At 43.6% G+C, this 19,317-nt stretch overlaps 1 protein-coding gene across 20 annotated transcripts in view; it reads right to left on the bottom strand.

Annotated features, from left to right (window-relative positions):
* Positions 1-1,177: 1,177 nt before the first annotated feature.
* Positions 1,178-19,317, bottom strand: part of CASK (calcium/calmodulin dependent serine protein kinase) — a 407,307-nt gene continuing 389,167 nt past the window's right edge. For all 20 annotated transcript variants that reach the window (XM_034949880.4, XM_063601767.1, XM_034949879.4 and 17 more), the window contains 3 exons: positions 17,241-17,443; positions 10,186-10,269; positions 1,178-6,831 (listed from right to left, as the gene is read on the bottom strand). In XM_034949880.4, coding sequence (XP_034805771.1) covers positions 6,655-6,831; positions 10,186-10,269; positions 17,241-17,443 — 464 coding nt within the window. In that variant the 3' untranslated portion in view covers positions 1,178-6,654. The remainder of the gene's footprint in view (positions 6,832-10,185; positions 10,270-17,240; positions 17,444-19,317) is intronic.

The raw sequence follows: 19,317 nt of genomic DNA on the forward strand, positions 1-19,317 counted from the left end.
ATGGGGCTTGCAACCTTCAGTGACCTTGAACTCTGTCTATTACCCTGCACCAATCTCATTGCATTCTTTCTGCACGATGTGCTGTTCATAGCGGTTCATGGAATGATCCCTAGTGTTATTTCTTCAGTTTATCATGTTATAGCAAATTGGGCAAAAACACAGAAAAGACATGTTTATATTTTTCTACCAGCTTAATATTGCCATGTTGGATGTGTTTTAAATACCATGAAGTTCAAAAAATGAGCTTAATGGTGGTAGCATTTTGCTTTCCGTCCTCTGTATATCTAGGGTAAGAAGTCTGTACAAAGGTAACAGGATTTTCTGAACTAAAAGGCCAGGGGCTCAAATTTTGGGTCTGAATGTGGCCTAAACTCTTCTATACAATTTTTGTAGCGTGATATTTATTTGAGTAAAGCAAATAATCACTGGTAGTTTATGTTTCCTTCATATGTGTCTTCTGAAAGTGAGCCAGGTAAGCTCATTCAGGCCTGGGCTCTTTCTAGGGTGTGTGTGACACATACAAGTGTTGTCTCTGAAGCCACCATGGTTCCTTGCTTGGGCAAAGCGTAGGGCAAGGGCAGGGAAGGAATCGTGTGTAAACCAGGTTAGTGAGGCACGCCAGGAAGCATGTCCCAGACTCCAGCCAGAGACCAAATCAAACCATGAAATCACAAAGGCACTGGGCGGAGCGGCAGTCCTGGAGCAGGCGTCCTCCCACGGCTCTTGATGCAAATGTCAACCAAGGGCCACATTTTCCATGCTGTGGCACCTACACCACCGAAATCAATTTAGACTTCTATTTCTAGGAGATGTCACAACTTAGACTTTTTCTTTTTTCTTTTCTTTTTTTTTTAAGATGAAGCTATTTTAAGCCTGCATCCAAATGCAAGCAACTGAGCTGGAACTGCTTGCAGGATGCCGTCTGTTAACAGCCATGGCTGAAGACTGAAACCTGCAGGATGGGCACCAGGAGCCTGGGTCGTGCTCCTTTACAGGGCCAGGAGCTGTCCCTCTGCAACACCCCCACCCCACCCCAACCATTGTGGGAAGGTGTCTGAGGCCTAACTGTGTGGATGAACTCTGCAGAGGCCTTTAGACATCAGGCCATCCCTCTTCTTTTAACCCTCTGTTGTTTGTCCCCAAGCTGTTTGGCCTGCAATCTGAGGAGACAACTGCCTTTTCATGTTTTATACATTTTATTCATACATTTCTCCAACTTTGAAATGACAAAAGCCCAATTCTATGGTTTCCCATTACACAGCATCCTACAGGTATGTATATTCTACAAGGAATACTATGGAGTTTCTCTTCTTCCCCTGTCACACAAGATAACTGATTAGGGTTTCATCAACTTGTACTGTGCCGGCAGCGCACCAGCATTCTGGTTGTTCCGGCGACAGGGCAAAGGGATCAGGATGGGAGGGCGTGTGCTAAGGCATGTAAATAGATACACACAGAGAGAAAGAAAAGCAGGACATTTACAAAGAATCCAAACCTTTCCAATCCCTTCGGCTCCTGGGTGTTGAGGGACACCTCCTGCACAAACGCTCTTGCAAGCTAAGGCTCTGCTGTACCCTGCAAATACTTACAATTGGATACGGTGAAATATACAACAACCATTAACATCTCTCTCTTTTCATCACTGAGACAATACTTCAACACCTTTTATAAAAAGGCAATAATACATACAGAAAAAAGAACATGTTGGCAAAACTTTATGCAAAACCACCCCAGAACTGAGTTTGAATGGCGACGTGCCTACACTGCAATTAAACACGATACTCGGGTCTTAGCACGTGAGGATTGGGCGGCCTTCACATCAGTCACGCTGCCTGCTGCACCCGGCAGCCGCCTACCTGCCTGCACAGATGACATTCCGGGAAACAGCTAAGACTGGAAATCAATTCCCCCAATTCTTGGTCTCTTCCAAATAAAAAAAAAATAGGGGGAGCCACTCACTGTGGAGGAATGCCTGTTTCTGTTCCCAAGGACAATTCCCGCTACAGAGGTTGTACTTCCTCTGGGTCCAGAGAGGGTCACCCCTAAGCCTCTGTCAGTAAGAACACTGGCGTGTTCTCTCAGTCACACACCAGAGAGAATGGAGCTAACACATAAGTAGTAGCTAAATTCTGAGTTTCTGAGCATACGCAGAGATGGAGTTGTGCTTGGGGCCAGAAAGGAGGTCTCCTGTGTGGTGACAAACATCTCTTTCCATTTTCTTTTGCTCAGTCCATTTGCACAGGTTCGAGGGAGTTGATGGAGGGTCAGACGAGAGGTGGTGGGAGCTCAGGATTTTCTATCCCCACAAAGAGCTAAGACTTAGGAGTGCTGGCCCCAGAGATGGTGCGGCCCTCTTTCTACTTCTGTTTCTGTGGGCTCTGTCTGCCCACCTGCTGCACAAAGCAAGGCAGGGGAAAGACCGGATGGGAACATGGTGGTGAATATCCTCTTTTTTTCCCTTTTCCCCCACTTCCTGGATGTATGTGACAGCTAAACTTCACCCACTAAGCTGGAAAATCTGGGACTCCCCATAGCTCCAAGTTTAAGGCAAACTGATGTGTGTGTGCACAGGCAAAGCCAATCAAGCCATGAGCTTGGAGGAGAGTCCTGTATCCAGAGATTCCAAACAGAGAGGGAAATCTTATTTCTAAAGGAGTTAGAAAAGGAAAGGCTCTGGCAAATGAAATGATCTGTGATTAAAGCTTGTAGCCTTTCTGTAAGCTGCAGTGAGAAGGAAAGCATCTTTTAATAGAAGAATTAATTAGAGGCGCAGAACAAGAAAGCCACGCTCAGGGACCTTTAACTTATTACAGGCTGTAATCGCTCTCAGTATTGTAAGCCCTAGTCAAGAGGATGGAATTAGGAGGCTGTGTTCAGTTCTGAGAAAACAAGAAACACACACGAGTTTGATAATAGGAAGCAAGAAGGAGGAGGGATGAGGATGACAAGGAGCTTGGTTTTGGAATGCCGATTCCAAGGTGCCTTCTCTTTCCAAAGAGACAGTGTGGGAGGCATTTCTATTAAGAATTTGTTAATCAAGCAGTTTTCTTGGTAGCTTTAGCAACACATTCTCTTTGCCCCAAGTTAAGAAACTGGCCTGAAATGAAAAAAAAAAGGACATGACATCAGTGGGGGACAAAAGAGAAATGGCTTTGGGCTGCCTTGTTTTTCAGGGGCAGTTTCCACGCTGGGAATCTTCCTGGAGGGTGGTTCAATTGACTAAACTTTTTCAAGAAATAAACTTGAAGCCTTAATGAAGAGACAAACACAAGTGATTTAAAAACAAAAGAACTCTGCAGCGATCAGATCAAAGGCTGTAAAAAGATAACACTAGCTGCAGCCCAGGCCTGCCTGGAGCACAGGGGAAGGCTTGGCCCACTGGCTGTCTCTAGCAGCCTAAGAAGGAATTGGACGGGGAACAGGAACACCTCCTGCATTTCTACTGCAGTGGGGGACTTTGCGACATCTTTAGATATTCTGCCACCAATAGGATGGGCTGGGACGATGCCTTCTGAATGCAAATAGCAAGAAGTAGGTCAACCATTTCTTTTCCTCTCTGAGCAGATTTTAAATCATCTCACCTGACAAGAGATACATTTAATTGCATTTAAAAAGGCTACAATGTTATCTTGACACTGGGAAACTTCCAGATGAATTAAATTGAGTGACATTTCCCTTTTTAGCATTAAAATGGGATATGCTGTATGTGCAAAGTAATTACTGTCTTGTGACTGGAAAATCAGGACATTTCATCTTTTTAACAAAGAATTCAACATATAAAAACACTCCCTTTCTTGCTGTGGGGAATGGAGTTGGGTGGGGGAGAGAACCTTCAAAATGTGGCTCTCCACTACTTCAATTGACCACTAATAAGATTTAGTACTCTAAACATTCATTCTGGTCTTTAAAAGAAAGAAAGAAAAAAAAAGGTTCTGCTGATGGAATGGAAGCAGTAAAGAAGCTTTTAGCAATTTTCTCTGATTGCTTAGTGGACAACTGTAATGTAGCAGTAGCAGCAGTAGCAGTAGCAGCAGCAGCAGCAGCAGCAGCAATGTACTGAAATTACTCTGAATTCAGAAATGTAAGTATATGCAGCTAGGTCATAAAGACACTGCTTTAGAGAAGACATGTATTAGTGGAATGGAACAGGTAACATCTTTGAGAAGTCAATGAGTTCTGCATGCAGGGATTTCACCATCGGAATGATGGCAAGAATGATGCCTGCCTGTGTGCTTCTCAGAGGACGTATAAAGCCACTGAGGATGAGTGCTACAGTGCTTGTGAATTCTGGGGCCACAGACATTTAAGTTGGCATTGCTTTTCTCCTCCTCTGCTTAATCCACCTTTATAAATATGGCAGATGGCTTAAGACAGGCATCATCAGCATCTCGGGAGATGTGGGCTCAAAGGGCAAGTGGGGGCGTGGGGGTTTCCACTAGAGGGAGGGAAGTTTCTGTTTCCCATGTGTTAGTTGTAGTTGTCTTTGTGCTTCACCAGAAAAGAGGTAGAGTGCGCACCTTCACACTAAGAGCCCGAATTGTGGTCAGTACCATACCAGGAATGACTGTCTGGCCTTGGCATCTATCAGATTCGAATCAGTTCTAACACAGCCCTACCCAACTCTTTGAAGGTTTCTCTCTCTTTCTGGTGTGAGACCACTGTTGAGCTTATCTCTGGTTTGGTGGCTTGGTCACCCCACTGTGGGGCCCAAACAGAAGTAGTTCACTCAATACCTTGTTAGTAAGTTGCAGACTCATCTGGTCACTGGCAAAGAACAACATCAGAAAAAAAAAAATCGCCACCATTTAATAATAGGCGGTGGGGGGCGGAGGCGGGTAGGGTGTTGACAACGTAAAAGAAGTATACTAATGCCTTCTCTGTTTGGTCCTTTAAGAGAAGCTGTTCAGCTCAGAACACACCCTGCACATCCTGCCAAGGCACAAAGTGACAAGGCCATCTAACCTACAAGAAGCAAAAAATGATGGTATGTTTTCAAGGATCACAGGTTAATATAAGCACTTCACACCCTCACATGCTAATGAAAAACATTCTACTGACCTCTGGCAAAGATTCTGAGAACCCCAGCCCGAATCTCCTGTATTGGAAGAATGTGACTTCATGGAAGGGTTATGAGATGGTTAATGTCTCTAAAGCAACAAGGACAGATGATTCCCCTGTGCCAAGGGATACAGCAAGAGGAAGGAGAGACCACAGGTGGCCTCCAGTACACCCGTGGCCCTTGGGCGCATGGCTCTGTGTGAGTCAGACGTGGTCCAGCTGTGCTCTGGCAGGCTACTTTGTCACCCTGCCAACTGATACTCACTCCTGGGCCTTCAAAGGTTCAATGAGCATCTAAACAAATTATACAATTGTAAAGATTATCAGCTTGGAAGCCTGAACAAATCTATAATGAAATGAAGGACCCAAAGGCATTTAATTATTGAACACATAAAAGGAAGTATATTTAAAAAAAATTGGTCAAACTGTCCTGTTAGTTATCATTTTAAAGGAATTTACAGGGCTGTTATAGATGATTCTTTTGGAATATTTCAGTTTATAGCAAATGCCTAAACTGGTTTCTTCATTGCACAGTATTTTCTCTTAAAATGGGTGCTTTAAAACAATTACATACAGATTAAAAATCCTCATTTCTTTGCTTAATTAAAACGTTAATACTCTTAGACAACACAGATCTGAAATGGTGAAACCAGCAATTCCCCCCACCCCACCTTACAACAAATTAAATTGAGACAAAATTACAAACACATTTCACTACATGATTATTGTTAATAAAAATCAGTTTCTTTTTTTTTTATAAAGTTGCCCAAAATGCAAGGGATGTGCATAGGTTTACAACTTAGTCATAATAGCATTTTATTCTTATTCCCCTGGGTGTGCCCCATGAACGGAATGTAGAATGTACTTTGCTGTAGATTACAGATTGTTTTGTCCAACACAGACACACCGACAGCATAAACGCTCGCGACTGTCCACATGCATTAAGAGTCAAGACCCAACTTCAAATCTCTAAAAGGTTTACAGGGTGCTTCAAAGAGACAGTATCACATTATCTGGATGTTACATAAAGGACTTAAAAAAAAATACTATGCTAAAAAAAAAAAAAAAAAAAGAAAAAAGGCCTTTAAAAATTTATGACTGTTTTGTAATCACTACACTAATTATTTCAAATAAATAAAGGAAAGAAAGATATCCCAATATTCCAATCCATAAAATCAGACTCTAAAAAGAATGTAGTGTTCCACCCCCAGTCAAGGTAACAGAATCATTGTTTATTATTATTAAAATAGATTATAGAAAGCAGCATCTATTTTGTGCAGTTTTTAGGGGCCTTGGAAATAAAAAGCTATGATTTCCAAAAATATAACATTCCAAAGGATTGAATAATACATACATTTAAAGATACATTTTATTAAAGTTTAGGAGAACTGATTAAAAAAGATACTGTCTCTTTAAATTAGTGTGTAATTGTTTTTCTCCTCCTATCTATTCGGACATGACAATAATTATAAATGTAGGTCACACTACAACTAGGTAGTCTCTAGGGATCATGACCTGCTGACACAAGGCCGATAACAAAGAGGCTTTTCCACAAATGAGGTGCTCCCAGTTATGCTCAGATATCTGGGGAGAGGCCTAATAGACCCAGGAGACAGGGACCCACTGTGGGGCTGTGCACACGAGCTCAACAGCTTCCTCCAGATGTCTGATTGTCTCATCAATTTCATTGTTGATAATTGTGAGATCGAAGTAGTGTGCATATGTTCTCTGTAAGATGTCAGACTCCTTCTGCAGACGCTGAAGAGATTCATCCTAAATGGTGATGAGATGGAGGTAGGGGTGGGCATGAGAGGAGGGAAAAGCAAACAGAAGAGAGAAATCAGTTGGATTCGTTCTCTTTTCACATTTTTGTTCATCCCAGTGTCAGAAACAGTCAAGGCCAGACCCTGATATGCCATATGCCAGCATGAGGCCAAGTCCGCTCCATGACAGAGGAGACAGTGATTGCTCAACATGCAACAGAGGGTCCATGACAAAGCAGACGAACCAGAGAAAACAGATACTCTTCAGGAAACACGCCACCCCCACTCAGGCCTAGCTGTGCCTGTCCCCAGAGTCAGGCTTGGTAGGGCCATGCCAGGTGTGGGTTACAGTGGCTATGGTGGCCCAAACAGGCCAGCAGGAAGCCCCCCGCCCTAGCCTCAAGCCACTCTCCCAATTGGCGAGAGGGCTACGGTGGCAAGGCTGGAGCTCTTTGCCCCCCTCCCCTTGGTCCTCCACACTCACTGGAGCCAGGCCTCAGGGCCCAGCTGTGTTTGCACCAACAAGTCCCTGCCCTTGGATGACAAATTAAGTTGTATTTTTTCCTCTTCTACTTAAAGGTGCCACACGTTCTAGGAATTCAATTACATATAATGGCCCTCACTCAATAGCAGCTGATGCCAGAGGCAAAAGCTCTTTGAGTGTTACAAATAATGGCTGGAATAAGGCTGTTTCCCCAATAAACAGCACCTGGCATCTGATGAATCCCCCCAAATTGGTCTGCATTAGAAGTGGCTAGACAAATGTCACTGTTCGTAGGTCCTCATATCTCTCATGAAAAAAACAGAAGGAAGAGAACTCTAGGGAGTACTGAACTCTAGGGAGGTTTGCTGCAACAAAGGATGTTCCCTAAGCTGCAGCTTGCCATAGATTTTAAGAACTCTTGTAAGACGGATCCAACAGGAGGAGGGAGTTTAGGGTCCCAGCTTTGTCATGCAAGTATAGCTTCTGCTACAGAGTGGCAGTTCTTTCAAGACAGGGGTCTCTTAAGAGCCACCAGAAAGAAGTCTGCCTCTATATCTTCGCAAGTCATATTTGTCATGCTGAACTCCCAAAGGGCAAGTTCAACCTTGACACTAGGGAACTTTGTGAGTCAAATTAACCACCCCCTACCTGCCAAACACTAGGTGGGCGAGCTCTTGGGCTGAGTCTTAAATATACATAGAGATAATGAAATACCTCTTTATTTGATTAGTGGCTATCTCTCCAGCTAGGGCATAAACCTGTCTTGTGTGCCCTGTAATTGCTGTGCCCCAGCATTAGGCATAGTGCCTTACACATAGTAAGTGCTTAATAAATGCTGTCAAAAGAACAAGCACTTGTCTGACTAGTGCCAGTCATTATAGGGTTTTACAAGTATTAAATCTAAAATCAAGAGACTGAGCAGTTCTTCCAGGAAATTGGGGCCCTGGGTGACAGAGACAGATCTCCAGAGAAAATAAAAGATGCGGTACCTTCAAGGACCTAGGAGCCGTAGTGCCCAGTACTGGCTTAGGGCCCCTCCCCTCCTCTCCTCTTCTCTAAAGCCCCTCTGTTATTGGCAAGAGACCTTTCCTGGGAGGCTGCTGGGAGGTCCAGGCAAGCCTCAGCTCTCTGGGTACAGCTCTCAAGAAAGGGGACTAGAAGTGAGATAAAGAGACTTGCTTGATTCTGTCCTGGCACTGCAGTGGGCATGCGCAGACACCACAGCAGACAGGAACTCAATCTTTTCTCTCAGGGCACTCTGAACCAAGAATATCCTACCTGTTTTGTCCTCTTTTACTGGCATTTCAAAGCAGGACAGGGCATGCTTTGAATGTTAGTGTTAAGTACTACAGTGTAGATAAGACCCCAGTTAATCATCACCTTCTAGTTCGGCTTGCACTTAAAAAGCATAGTATTTTCACTGTGGCTTTACTTTATAATCAACACAATGCAAAAAACGCCATTTTAGCAAATGTGCATTCACCCAAAGACAGGAGTGCTTCCTACCAGGATGAAAAGGAACAATTCCTACAACATCACTCTCTGGCACACGGGATTCTATTTGAATATATAGTCCTGAGCTTCAAAAACCACTAGCAGAGTTTATGATTTGCTCAGCAAGCTGGGCTGATGAAAATATTCAAGAAAATTTATGGCTGAAAGTATCACATTTTTAATGTAGGTCTCTTTACAGAAAAATAAAGCTCCCTCTTAAGAATCTTTTAAGACGAAGCTATATTTGTCAGTCTCTTCCTCGACAACAGCTTGTCTGTGTGCTTGACTCACACGTGAGCAGGGTTTAACTCAGTGAAAACAAAATGCCTTTATTCTAACAGCAAAAGCAAGGATTTGTGGGAACAAAGTGTCTACATTCTAAATCTATTAAAAGAAACACGGCTGTATTTCACCACCTCCTAGCTGGTACTTACAGGCAATTTTCTGCACCATTTTGGCAGCTATGGAAAATTAGTAAAAGGGCAGGAAAACAGGCAAAACAAAAACAAAGCAAAGATGATGATTCAAGAAAAATACATGGCAACTGAAGGATAAAAGCTAACCACAATGTGGAGTTTCAAACATGCTTATGTATTAAATAAGATGGGAAGGTAGAATTTTACAAAGGAATATACCTCTTGCAGATGAAATGACAAAAACATAATGACGGAAAATATGAGTAACATAGGTAAATCAAAATCCTGAATCTTCCTTAAAGGTACACAAAGGGAAAATTTCCAAGCCATGATTTAACTAGATTTTAAGCTTGAGTGAGTTTAGGTCAGTGTTGACTGAACAGAGTCAATCAAGAGTCCTCTGATGATTTCTAGAAGCTGTGAAAGCAATGGTCTTCAGGATAACTTTGTATAAGAGTCTCCCCTTAACTAAGGAACCTACAGAAGATAGGCACTGCTACACTTAGCAGACACATGGTAACTACCCTTTGATCTGCTCAGCAATGGAAAACCTTCTAAGTCGGCAGCCAAGTCTCATGAGCACCATGTCTGTGGCAGTTTCTGACTTGAGCTGGCTTGACAGTGGACAGAGCTGATTTCTAGGTTTGGTAGTCTTCAGGGGCCTGGAGAGAAATTCCACAAAGGTTCTGCTCCAGGGGCCACACAATCCCTATCCGGAGAGGGAATAGGCTGGCAGCCCTGGAGGTTGTGAGACACCTGGGATGCCTCGGTCCTGGTGGGAGTGAGGGTGTTTGTCCTCAGATTTTAGAAGTCAGCTTACTGATAAGACTGTCCCATGTAGCATTCTATTCCACATCCCATTTCATCAGAGCAGCCTTGCTGCAAATGTAGACTGACACGCTTCTGACTGTGCTGGGGAGTAAGGCTTGATCCTTACAGCTTATTTGGGGAAAAACAGATTGATTCTTACCTCATTTAAACCTGGAGTAATAGTTGGTGCAGCAATGAAAACAACAAAAGGAGCAAACTCTGCAGTTCTCAGGACCTTCAGTGCCTGTGTTAAGAAAAAAAAAAAAAAAATCCCGACTTAAAAGAAGAAATAACTAATGTAACTTTCAAATGAGTCTATAAAAATTTTTATACAACTGAAAATTCCAAGCTCTTGGCTCAAATTTTTGGCAAGGTATTATTAAATTTACCAACTTTATACATAACTTATATTACTTTTTTCCTAAAGGATGGACAATAGCCATCAGAAAATAAAAGTTGGCAAACTGGACATTTTTCTTATGACTCACGAATCAATCTATTTTTCTTCATAAAAGTTAACACTGATTATGTTGGTTAATGTTCATTTAAACCTGGCTATTAGTTTTAGCCTGAATTTTAATCAACAGGAAATGCATTTAAGGGGAGACTTGGACCTGCCGGCTGGTTTTACCACTAATCTGGAGGCCACTCCCTCACATTTCAAATTTCAAATTGCTAGCCAAGGATTGCTAGCAAATCTGTCCACTGTAACTGTGTGTTGCTCTGCAGAAAAGCCCCCTGGGACTCCTGGGGAAGGGGGAACCTTGCCCAGGGCTGGAGTTAGGAGCCCTAGACTTTGTGTCTTAGTCCTGTCGCTAAAGACACTGTGTGGCTGTGGGCAATGTATAGACCCATGAGAAAATGCTGCACTCAAAGACAGAAGGGCCTCTGAGATCCCTTTCAGTTCCCTTCTAAGGCATTGAAAACCTCTAAATGCCAGCTACTAGTTTGGATAGACATACTGCAACGCTGCAATCAGACGCTGCGGGAGTTGATTCTGCTAAGGGATTACTGTTTCAGCTCCTCCCCAGGAGGATATGATTATCTTGGAGGTTACAAACTCCCTTCCAAGGAACAAAACCCAACACATACAGGTACCCAATTCACAAGTGACTGACATGTGATTAATTCATATGCGCTGTGGTAAATATCTTGCTGTCACTTACACAAGAATTTAACTATCCTGCTCCCCACATATTTTTCTTTCTAAATGGTCTTTAAATTTGCTTGCTTCACGCTATTCCTATTGCTCCATCTTTTGCCCAGCTTATTGTAATAGTAATTAGACTGGTTGCCCTGCCTCTGGTTTTGCTGCTTTCCAATCCATACTCTACCCTGCTACTGGAATGATCTTTCTGAAATTCAAAACCCATGGCTCCCCTGCTCAGAATGCAACAGTTCCCTCTTGGCCTCAGGATAAAACGTATACTCCTCAGCATGAATGTCACCTCTCTCCCTCACAAGCATGCCTATGCTTAACCTCTTCAGCCTTTCTCTCTGCTCCTTTGGCTCCATGGACCAGCCTTCCTGAACTACTTTCAGTTCCAGAAAGGGCCAGACTCTCTCTGGCTTCCTGGCCTTTTGATTTACTACTCCCTCTGCCTGAACCTCCCATCCTCTCTTCCCCTTCCTCACTTGCTCTTTTGCTTGGCTGAGTAATCCTTCAGAACTCAGTACTGATGCTCTTTTCTTTGGGAAGTCCTTTGTGAGCTCTGAGACCCTCCCATGTGCTCCTGAAGTACCCATCACGTGGGAAACCCAAGACCCCAGGGACTAGCGGGTACCCTCCTTGAAGGGAGGGACTGTGTCTTGTTCAGCTGTCTCACTCATGCCCAATATGGCACCCAGCATAAACTGCCCTTATGAAAAAATTAAAATGTAAAAATAGTAGATATAATTTGCACAGAATTTATCTTGTCTTTTAAGGCAGGTTCATCTACAGAGCACTCTACTCTCTTGGCTGAAGGGACTCTCTTAGCCTCTTTGTATATACAGGCATGTAAGAGACAAATTTGACATGAAAGGTTCTTTCTTTTTTTAGTGCAAGGTTGGCTTTCACTAGGATTATATTTCTGAATTTTAGTCACACAGCATCTTCTTGTGGGTTGAGGGAGACTGGTACATTGTATTTATCCATCAAAGTTTTTTAACTCTTAAAGTCCTAGGCTCTGATTCTTCTGGTAAGAAAGCTCTTTAAGCTTGCATATGTTAATTTTTGAAAGAGGTAACTGGCAATTTCTTTGCCAATCCTTTTGTGGCTGAAGACTTAAGCAAGGAACAAACATTATGACAAAGTCCATATATAGCTCAAGCAAGCTAACAGGGATCTTCACTTAGAAATATCCTTTATGTCAGTATTATCTTAGGCCTTTTTTCCTTCCTTCCTACGCTCATAGATCAGGTGAATACAGGGTCAGCTGAGACAAGGTTTTCTCATCACCCCTACTCCCGGTCACACACATATACCCATCCCATAGCCTGCTTCTGGGCAACTGAGATGGGAAAGAATCCTATTTGCTTCTATCCCCAAAGCTACTCTAAGTGCTAGATGGAAGTCCACCCAGCCTGGATGCTGAACGGAACCCACAGATGAAGTAGAGAATGACACCCTGGGCATGAAATGGTTTTTTTCTGCACTCAGTGGCCCAGCCTGCCAGCTACCCAGTCCTTATCATGTTTTCCATTCCAGCTATCACATTACAACAGCAGAAAACAAACTGCTTGGAACATTAGTTTAGCTTCCTGCAGATTGCCCAACTCTGCACTGCATTCACACCCTTGGTCTATATCCATAGACTGCACTCACTGCATAAAACCGTCAATGGTGGCCATGTTCCTCACATTGCCAAATGCCTCTTATGTCTACGAATCAGGTTATATTCCTTGATTTCCTTTTTTTTGCCCTGGTTGTCAGGAAGTTCAGAGCCAAATTTAATGTTTATCACAGTAACTAAAGTAGCCCTGTGGTTAGCATATTTGCTTTCTCCTCCTTTTTGTAGCTTTTTCTATTTCTATACTTTATTATTGTACTTTCAAAAATTCTAAGATGCCTCAAATCCTGATTGAGATTTTCCTGCCTAGTCAGCCTCATATTTTCAGCAGACTCACCACACATTTCCTCGCTTGTTCTTGAAGGTCTTTGGGCCATACTCTGCACTACTTACGGGTCTCAAGTGGGTGTCACTTTTGGTGCTGTGGTAGCCTGGCTGAGGTTCAGAGTTACTTCAGGGACAGGAAATGGAATTGCTCACAAGGATTCCCCTCTCTCAGGCAGTTAATAGGTGACTTAAAGATGAACTCTAAACCCTCTTCCTTTCTGACTCAGGATGAGGCACACATTTTTTAATGTTCATGGGCAAATATTTCTCTCCGAATCTCTCTGGGATTCGGAGAGAGAGACAGGGACAGAGAGAGAGACAGAGAGTGAGAGAGAGGGGGAGAGGCAGAGAGAGAGAGAGAGAGAGTGTGTGTATGTGTGTAGAGAGAGAGAGAGAGAAACAGGGACAGATATGGACAGGGAGAGAAAGAGCATGCTCTAGAAAGATCACTGAAAGCATGCTAGATTCAGATAGTCAAAGTAACATTAATCTAACATTTGTGGAGATAAATTGATTCTATGGCTTGGCTATGGCCAATAATTAATCTCAGGTTATTATCCTCAAGGAATAGAAACTCATTTGACCCAAGTGTATAAGAGGCAGATATCTATTCTGGTTTGCAAACTTAAAAGGCACACAGAGGCAAGCATCTGAGTCATTTTGTACAAAAATCTAAGGGTTTAGGAAGAGTGCAGTGACCCCAGAACCCATCTCAAGAGAGCTAACTGATTTCACAAAATAGTCTCTGGTTCAGAACCTGGCTCTTGTTTTAAAGTATGGATTCCTAACAGGACTGTACGCTGCCTCTTGATGATGACCTCTTCCGCTGTGGGCAAAAGCAAAACTACAAATATTCTGCTACTATTAACTTTTTCATGCTACAAATGGATACATCAGAATAAAGTTAAAATCTAAAACCATCACATTAAGCTCTGATTACACACTGGGGCTATTACAGTTTCAGCTTTAGGGGCACAGATTATTTTCTGAGCCATAGCTTTATTTTCATGAGAAATAAATTCTACAGCTTTTCTTAGGTTTGACTGAATTATAGATTTTTCTGAATGTTAAGAAAAAATGAGGCTTTACATTGTACTACTATGGATAAGGTGAACCATCTTAAGGATTCCCAGGGTTACCTCTTCTAGGGTGGTACAGTGAAAGGAAGTGGGGATTTATTGTAAAAGAATAAAAATTTAAAAATCAACACAGTTCAACTTCACACCTCACTTTCAATTGGCTGTAAAGCCTTAATCGAGTCACAATTATGTTAAGCCTTGGTTTCTCCATCTACAAAACTAGATACTGATCTCCAGCTCATAGGGTTACAAGGATTAGGTAAGGAGTCATAACGCCTGGCAAAATATACAGCACTATAAGAACATAATCTATTACTATTTTATGAGAAGCTAGGTTATTAATTTCTTTCTAGTTTAATGTCTTTACCATCATCCTCTAGCTTTAAAGTTGGACCACAACATCTTATCATACAGTATTATTAGACGTGCTCAATTGGGCCTCAGTTGTCTGAAATAAGATGGCATAAAGTATTAGACCTGTACTAAAAGAGCTGGACATGTGTTAGGTGGTTTTCCTATGGTCCACATGTAGTTTGGCAGAAGTGAGAGGATTCTAAAAAATGCCACAAGGCCCTTCTGTTATGGACAGTTTTGGATGTACAATGAGGAAGGAATTTCATCCTCACCATCTTGTCTTCTGAACTGTATTCTTAGCTCCTGACCCTGTGCTTGACATATAATAAGGGCTTAATACAAGTTTGTTGGATTAAATTGTCTGTAAGATACAGTAGAGGGGTCATCTAAGAAGCTGGAGTGGGAAAGGGGGATGGAGAAAAATGTCCTAAGGAGAGAGCCTCCCTGGAGCAGTGAAGCTCTGCCTGAAAGCAAGTTGTTCATGGTCACGGGCATCCTGAAGGCAGGATGAAGGCCTTGTCCAGCTGAGGAGAGACTGGGCTGAGGGCAGAGAAGCCCGAGAGTGAAGCCCAGTCGGTGCAGACTGCGGGCATTCTCAGCTGTACTGTGGTATGCAATGGTCATTGTGAGACCAGGACTGGCATGAGGCTGGCCTGCGCAGGAGGGCCTGGGACCAGTGTAGTCAACCAGACCAACAGGAGGAGCAGGACCTGGGCAATCCCTATCCCCAGGGCCGCTGGCCCAAAGAGACTCAGGCAGCCAGGATGCTTATGGCCGGCCCTCAGGGCTAGGTGGATCTGAGAGATCACAGTTTTGAGAGGCAGGGACCCAGGAAGCAGGAGAGAAGAGTGCAGGTGAGCTCATCCAGCACTCAGGGGAGCAGAGGAGAGTGCCCAGCCGGGGTGAGGAGGTGCTTTGGGGCCAAGTGCAATGGGTAAAAAGTAACTGCTGTGGGTGTCCTGAGGAGGCTGAGAGAAGTGTCTCCCACTCAGCAGTGCAGAGCAATGCATGGCTGTGCAAGGGCAAGGAGACAGGGAGAGCTGGACGCTATGGGTGGAGCAGCAGCAGCAGCGGCAGCAGCAGCAGTGGCGGTGGCGGCGGCAGCAGCGGAGGCAGGTAAGGCAGAAAGCCCTCGAAAGTGGACTTAGGTAATGCAGAGGGAGTCTGAGGAGCCCTGCAGCCAGCATACTGCTAGAGACATTACTACCAGCAGAAAACGACGTTCAGGTGAAGACCAGTGTGGAACCCAAGGAGAGGATGTCGAAGACCAGGACCAGGATTGAGACTTTGCCTCTAGCCACCCCTGGCCAGAAGATTTTTCCAATCCCTAGTAAGGAGGGATTAGTAGTTAAACAAAAATCAATCTGTGGTACACATCATATATTTAGTTCTATATAGGTCCAAGTTAATTGTTAAGTAAACGGCAGTGTTCACCCTACTGCTGCTTTCCTCCCTAGCCCCTTAAACAGATCCTTTTGTGGTTTCCAAAGTTCCAAGTTCAAGAACCCCATCAGGTGTTGTAAACGGAAATGGGTGAACCCACTGGCCACGAATTAGGATCCTGGAGCCCAGAAACTGAGCTGTCAGGTCCCAGGTCACACAGACTCTGGCTACATAGGTTCTGTCCTTGCTTTAGGGATGGTTAGGGGACCAAGTCTCATACAGTGGCCCTTGAACAGGGATTCGCCCTGCCTAGGATAGCCAGGTAAGCCTCCTGATGAAACACAGCCTGCTTGAGGGAAGCTGGTCTACTATTTCAGCAGGTAGCATACTGGTTCTATTTCTAAGGGTTAAAGGAGATTTGGTACAGATCAGTCCTAGAAATGGCAGACCCAGGAGTCACATGGCACCCACAAGCCTCTCCTACAACCCACCTTGATGTCTACAACTCCCAAATCCTTCCTACTATACTTTACCTCCCAATCTACTTGGTTTGTACTCAGAGATGAAAAAACAGCTTGTCAGCATTTTTGATGTAAAGCCTTCAGCTTTCTCTTTTTCAAGTTTAATAATTCCTACTGCAAGACATATCTAGAAACCATTTCATCATCTCTGTGTCTGGCTCTCTTTTGAGTCCTCTTCCAAGTCTTTATCTCTCTCCTAGTTTTTGCTCAGGGTCAGGCATTGTGCTCAGGTAAGGAAATGGCAGAGGCTGAGAGCCACCATGGGTTTCCATCCCTGCTGTCTCTGACATCTGGGCTCACTCATGCTTGCTTTCATAAAGCTAGTGCTGTGTTTCAGATCCAGGCCCCAGGATCAGTTTCTCACTGGAGATTAACATAATGTGCTGGTAGAGGCTCTGATGGTCCAGCGTGAGCTGTACCCAGAGAGGGAAGGTGGCTTTTGTGATAACAAAGTGCCAGAGCCTCATCCTGAGGTCAGATGATCGTAGGATTTCTGGCAGGCGTAGACACAATCAGGAACCTTATTGAGCTTCTGCATATAATAAACCTCTTAAGAGAATAATCTCTGCTTCTTAAATACATGGTGTGTGCACTGAGTCCAACGATTAGTCAGCTGGCATTCTAGACTGTGAACCCCCAATGCCTCCATTACTGATACTTTTCTGTGGTTTATGAAATTATTATGTGACCTGTGACTTTCTGATGGCATTTTTGATTTCAGAATCTGTGCTTATTGGCATGCAGGCAGGATGTCAGACATTCGGGGAGGCTGGGCATTACCTGAGGCTCCACGTCCAGTATTGCAATCAGCCCCTGCTCGTGGATCTTCCGGATGGTCTCCAGTTTTGTCCCATACATCGCATCCTCGTGGCTGCCGTACTCCAAGTACTCGTTATTAGAGATGTCTTGCATCATTTGGTCATGAGATACAAAGTAATAATTCTTTCCATTTTCTTCGTCTTTCTTTGGAGGTCTGGTTGTATCTGCAAAGTCACATGGCACAAGAGGTTTAAAAGGCTGAGCTGCTGAGCTTACTACGCTCCCAACACATTTACTCAAACCCAGTCTCTTCCTAAAAGCTGTGGACTCTTTAGCGTATATCTCATATCCCCTGTTCTCACCCCCAGTGGATTTGCAGAACTAAATTCTAGAAACCATATTTATCTGTGTGCATCACACCATAGTAGCCAGTGAGTTGTCTGGTTTGGTGAATCTTTCAGTGTTCAGGTGAGATGTATTTTATCCCTTCATGAACCACCACAGGAGGAAGACGTGAAATGACCCAAGATTAATATAACTCACTGTATGCCTTCATGCAGTTGGGTCTTGTGTAGAAGGAAAAAAGGAGAATAAAAAAATGGAAAACTGCATATGGTTAAATTTAAATAAGCCAAAATTAAATAAAATTCAAATTTTAGTTTCTCAGTCTCACTAGCGGCATTTCAAGGATTCAATAACCACGTATGGTTAGTGGCCACTGTACTGGACTGCACAGACATCAAGTACTGTCATTGTCACAGAAAGTTCTATTGAAAAGTGATGTTCTATAACATCTTGCAAAAGGAGAATGTTAGGATACAGCAAAAGACACGTTACACTGAAAACACAATGACTGTGGCCAGACATACCCATAATTATTATGGAAGACCTAAATCAGGAGGTGACAAACTGGCTTATGGGCCAAATATGGTCTACTGTCTTTTTTTAATTTTTATTTTTTTATTTTGGAGACAGAGTCCCACTCTGTAGCCCAGGCTGGAGTGCAGTGGTGCGATCTCAGCTCACTGCAACTTCCACCTCCTGGGTTCAAGAGATTCTTGTGCCCTCAGCCTCCTGAGCAGCTGGGATTATAGGCGTGTACCACCATGCCCAGCTATTTTTTGTATTTCCAACAGAGACGGGGTTTCACCATGTTGGCCAGACTGGTCTCAAACTCCTGACCTCAGGTGATCTGCCCGCCTCAGTCTCCCAAAGTGCTGGGATTACAGGTGTGAGCCACTGCACCTGGCCACCTACTGTCTGTTTTTGTAAACAAAGTTTTACTGGAACACAGCCATGTGCTTTTGTTTACATATTGCCTATGGTTGTTTTCATGAGACAATAGCAGAGCTAAGTGCTTGTGATAGACTGTATGGCCTTAAAGCCTCAAATGTGTACTATCTGGTCCTTTACAGAAAAGGCTTGCCCACCCCTCACCTAAGTGAGTGTAACTGAAGTATATGCCAATAAGCTCTAGTTCTGTGGATACTAATAGGACCAGTATCCTGCAAAACACACTTTAGGAAATGTTTTTCTAGATGAGCCAGGAACACTGGTTTTAATATTCTCTCTCCCTACCCCCCTTTCTTTTCTCCCTTCCTTCCCTTTTTTTCCCTCTCTCTCTCAATTTCTTTGCTTCCTTCTTTCTTTGAGAAAGAACAAATTTATGCTACTCTCTTCTGTGTACATGAGCCTAAACTAATGGGGAATCCCCCTTTCCTGCTAGCCTGTTAGAACATAAAGTGCTCGTGGTCATCAAAATGTGGACATTTTAAGAGAAGCCCTTTCTCTAGGCACATCAAAAGCTGAAGAACCGGCGTTACTATTTATTTATTTATTGAGACAGGGTCTCACTCTGTTGCCCAGGCTGGAGTGCAGTAGCAAGATCTCAGCTCACTGCAACTTCCATCTCCCGGGTTCCAAGCGATTTTCATGCCTCAGCCACCCTAATAGCTGGGACTACAGGTGCGTGCCACCATGCCCGGCTAACTTTTGTATTTTTAGTAGAGATGGGGTTTCACCACATTGGCCAGGCTGGTCTCAAACGCCTGGTCTCATGTGATCCACCCACCTCGGCCTCCCAAAGTGCTGGGATTAT

The sequence above is a fragment of the Pan paniscus genome, chromosome X, assembly GCF_029289425.2.
Source record: "Pan paniscus chromosome X, NHGRI_mPanPan1-v2.0_pri, whole genome shotgun sequence".
Taxonomy (NCBI): Eukaryota; Metazoa; Chordata; class Mammalia; order Primates; family Hominidae; genus Pan; species Pan paniscus.